Genomic DNA, 3,736 nt, shown 5'->3' on the forward strand with positions numbered 1-3,736 from the left:
ATGTGTCTAACTAGGTTAATGCAATTAGCATGCATGCAACATATTGCTCCCACTTTGCGGCAGCTTTGAAAAAAAAAACAGAGGGAGAGATGTACAGTATATGATGGGTAATAATTATGCCTTGGCTCACCCGGGCCGTTCCCACCCGCCCGGGCACGCCGCGGGGACAGCTCTGCTCCGGCCGGCGGCCGGGCCGGGCATCTGCGGCTCTCCCGGGGGCCGAGCCGTCGGGGCTGAGCCGCGGGTGCCACGGGAAAATCAGCACCTGCGGCACCGGGTCGAGTCCAAAGCCCAGCCCCGGGCCGCCCCCCCGCCCCGCCGGTAGCACTTGCATGCCCTGGTCCCCACCGCCCCCTCCCCTTGCCGCCGGGCAGGTGCAGCCCCCCCCCAACACATACACACACCCAGCAGCGGGGTACGCGGGGCTGTGGCTACAGGAGCAACTCTGCCACCAGTTGCTGGGGACAGCCTGGCCCCGCACGCGCAGAAGCCAAGCCTGCCCCCCCTCTTTACCCCTTCCGCCCCGGCACTTTTGGGAAGAGCTTTGTCCGGCGGCGTTTGCGCGCCCATCCCCGTGACGGCGGGCCGGGGTACAAAACAGCAGCGGGGGGAAGAGGAGTGTCACACCATCGCAAGGTTGGTGTTTGAGGACTCGGGTCTTTCATCTGGAAGCTACAAGCAGAGAGCAGAAGCACTGAAAGGAGGGGACCTCCTAGAGATAGACAAAGACATCAGTTGGAAGCACTTCAGGAGAGAACGTCAAAAGGGGTGGAGAGAGGGGGTAGGTCTCCCCCGCCCGTCCCCGTCCCTCCCAGCTGTATAAGAGCAGCCCGAGCGGGAGATGGGGCAGAGCGGGGCCGGCTGGGGCGGCCTCCAGGCCCCGCATAGCCCGGGCTCACCCCACCTATCTGGAGATCGGGACGGGTGCTTATGGACGGGCTTCCCCGGGATGCGGCGGGCTTCCCCGGGATGCGGCGGGACTCCCGGCAGCCGCTTCCCGCAAACACACTGCTCCACAAGGTACAGTCTGGTTTATTATTAACAAACACAGGAACAGTCCACGTGCGGCAATAAATTATTCTCACAAGTTCTGGCAATGTTTTTGTTTCCCCCCCCCCCAAAAAAAAAAAGTGCTGGTGGAATAAACCTATTGCATATCTTAAAAAAAAAAAAAATCAGTATAAATTATATAAATTATATATTCAAAACAGACGATTCTATATCATTATCACTACTCCGTAATAAATAGATAAATAAAGTTGATTGCCCTTAGAGTCTGAATCTTAAATTACATTTACAATAAAAGTCTTTACACACAGCATGTACAAGGCGGGCGGGGGCCACCCGCTTGGTGCCTCACGCCACGAAGTCAAAGGGAGGCTCGTTCTCGATATCGTTGAGGGAGGGTTTGCTGTTCACCTTCCGCGGGTCCTCGGGGGTCCACACTTTGGCTGTCCGGATGATGTTTTGTTCCTTGAGTTGCTTTTCATCAGTCCACGACAGCGAGTGACCGGCCAGAGGGGGGAGTCCGTAGTCGGGGTCGCTAGGGGAGGGAGATCCTGGGGGACAGAGGGAGAAAGGCAGGGGGTTATTGCTGGGGACGGCATTCCTGCGGAGAGCCAAGCCGGGCTGAGCCGGGCCGGGCTGTGCCGTACGGGGCCGTGCCAGGCCGCCACTTACTTGTGCCGCGGTGGCAGATGATGATTTTCTTGGGCTGGCTGGGGCTCTCACTGCTGGCGCTGCGCAGCGGCAGGTCGGACTGCACCAGTTCGCTGAGGAAGTTGATGTAGCCGATGGCCAGGCGGAGTGTGTCCACCTTGGAGAGCCGCTTCTCGTAGGGGAGGGTGGGGATGTGCGAGCGCAGCCCCTCGAAGGCGTCGTTGATGGACTGCATCCGCCGCCGCTCCCGCACGTTGGCGGCCTGCCGGAGCTGCTGCAGCTCCGCCTCGGAGCGCACCCGCCGCCGCCTCTTGGCTGAGCCCAGCGCCTGAAGCCGCCCCCCAGGGGACAGCAGCGCCGCGCCCGCCGCCCCGCAGCACTCGTAGGCGAAGCCGGGCGAGGCGGGCGACGGCGGGAAGGTGGCGGCCTGCGGCGGGCATCGATAGCCGCCCTCGAGGTCGCCGCCGTCGCGATAGTACTCCTGCAGCTGCCGGCTGAGGAAGTCCACGTCCGGCTCCAGCAGACCGTCGGCTGCCAGCGAGTCCCGCGAGGGCGGCTCGGGAAAGAAGTCCTCCTCGTCGAAATACGGGGGCGAGGAGAAGGAGTCCAGCCCGCCGGCGAAGTGCTCCAACAGCACAGTCTCCATGCTACCCCCGGCCTCGGCAGGGACGAGCCGCGACGGGGCGGGAGGCCAGACCCACCGGGACGCGCCTGCAGCCGCTCCCGCCGGCCCGCTCGCCGAGCCGCCCCGGGGGCGGCGGAGCCCCCGCCCCTGCCCGTGCCCGTGGCCTGCCCTCCCTGCCCCTGGGTGGCCGGGAGGCCGGGCCGCTGCCGCCGCTCTCCAGGGAGGAGGCCGGAGCCGGCTGGCGCGGCGGGCCGGCACGCGAGGAGTCTTATAACGACATCCCCGGGCGCGTGCCGCTGACCGCCGCCCACAGCCAATCAGCGCCCGCCGAGGGGGTGGACGGGCCCCCCCGTCGGGGCGACACCCGCAGCGCTCCCGCCGGCCGAGGGGCGGCGCCGCGGCGGAGACTGGGGGGGGGTGGTGGGAGGCGGGCCCTGATGGTGACCCCCGATGGTGCCCCCCGCCCTGTCCTGCCCGGCCCCGCGGCCCGGGTACTCTCCTGGAGCCCGCGAAGCAGTTCAGGCTGGTGCTCCCCACACGTCGAGGCTCGCAGCCCATATCCGTCCAACAGCCTTCCCACAAGCCACAGGCTGACAGCGCGAGTTGGCATCGGGAGGATTAGTACCCTGGCGCTAGAAGGGGTCACCACCGCGGATCGTCCCCTTCCCCCGGGCCAGCCAGCCCCTGCCGTCAGCAGAGCCGCTGTAGGAGAGAGCATCGGGTGGATGGATGGCGCAGGGTTTAAAAGGCGGACAGATCTATCATAACATCGAGCAAGAGCCGAGCGCGCGGCGACGTTGACCTGCCGCGTTTTAGCTTTTCCTACTCCCACAGCACTCTCGGGACAAGCACGTTTGGCGGAGGCTCTGTTAATAATTCCCCAACTGACTCTCACTGATTAAAGCCCTAAAAATTCTCACTGGGGTGAAATGGATTACCCGGCAGATTAGGGAAGGATTATCTGTCATTAGCGCTGCAGTAGCTTGTCCGGCAAAGGCTGTCCGGGTTTATCGAAAGTGACTTTTCAGTGTGGCACCAGTAACACCGAGATCAAACCCCGAGTGGAAACGCTCCGCGCCCTATCAGCAGAGAAGGACAGGGCCAGCTCCGGGAAAGTAATAAATGACTCGACTTCAAAGCCGCTGACAACGCCGTGATAACGGCGGGGAAACGCGTGAGTCACGGGAGGGAACAAAGAGCTTTGCAAGAACCAAATCTTGGGAAGTCCTGCCTGCAGACGGACCAAGCGAAAAAACGAGAAGGGAAGGACGAAACCTTCGCCTGACGACAGGACGCTTTGCGGGGGGACCTCTGCCACCGTTCAGGGACGGCGGAAATGAGGGAGTCCCCCATCGAGGGGCGGTGAGACAGCGAAGTGGCTCCCCGTTCACGTCCAGGGAGCGGGACTGAGGACCCGGGGTGGGGGATGAGGAGAAGAGGCGGAAGCTGCCG

General features: G+C 63.5%; 1 protein-coding gene across 1 annotated transcript; it reads right to left on the reverse strand.

Annotated features, from left to right (window-relative positions):
• Window positions 1-1,016: 1,016 nt before the first annotated feature.
• PTF1A (pancreas associated transcription factor 1a) lies at window positions 1,017-2,592 on the reverse strand. Its single transcript, XM_061467985.1, has 2 exons — window positions 1,681-2,592; window positions 1,017-1,559 (listed from the first exon to the last, which is right to left on the reverse strand). The coding sequence occupies exons 1-2, from the start codon at window positions 2,303-2,305 to the stop codon at window positions 1,357-1,359; spliced, it is 828 nt and encodes a 275-aa protein (XP_061323969.1). The 5' UTR covers window positions 2,306-2,592; the 3' UTR covers window positions 1,017-1,356.
• Window positions 2,593-3,736: the final 1,144 nt, after the last annotated feature.

The sequence above is a fragment of the Pezoporus flaviventris genome, unplaced genomic scaffold (assembly GCF_033815535.1).
Source record: "Pezoporus flaviventris isolate CSIRO_AGI_PZ_B2104156 unplaced genomic scaffold, CSIRO_AGI_Pfla_v1 ptg000047l, whole genome shotgun sequence".
NCBI lineage: Eukaryota > Metazoa > Chordata > Aves > Psittaciformes > Psittacidae > Pezoporus > Pezoporus flaviventris.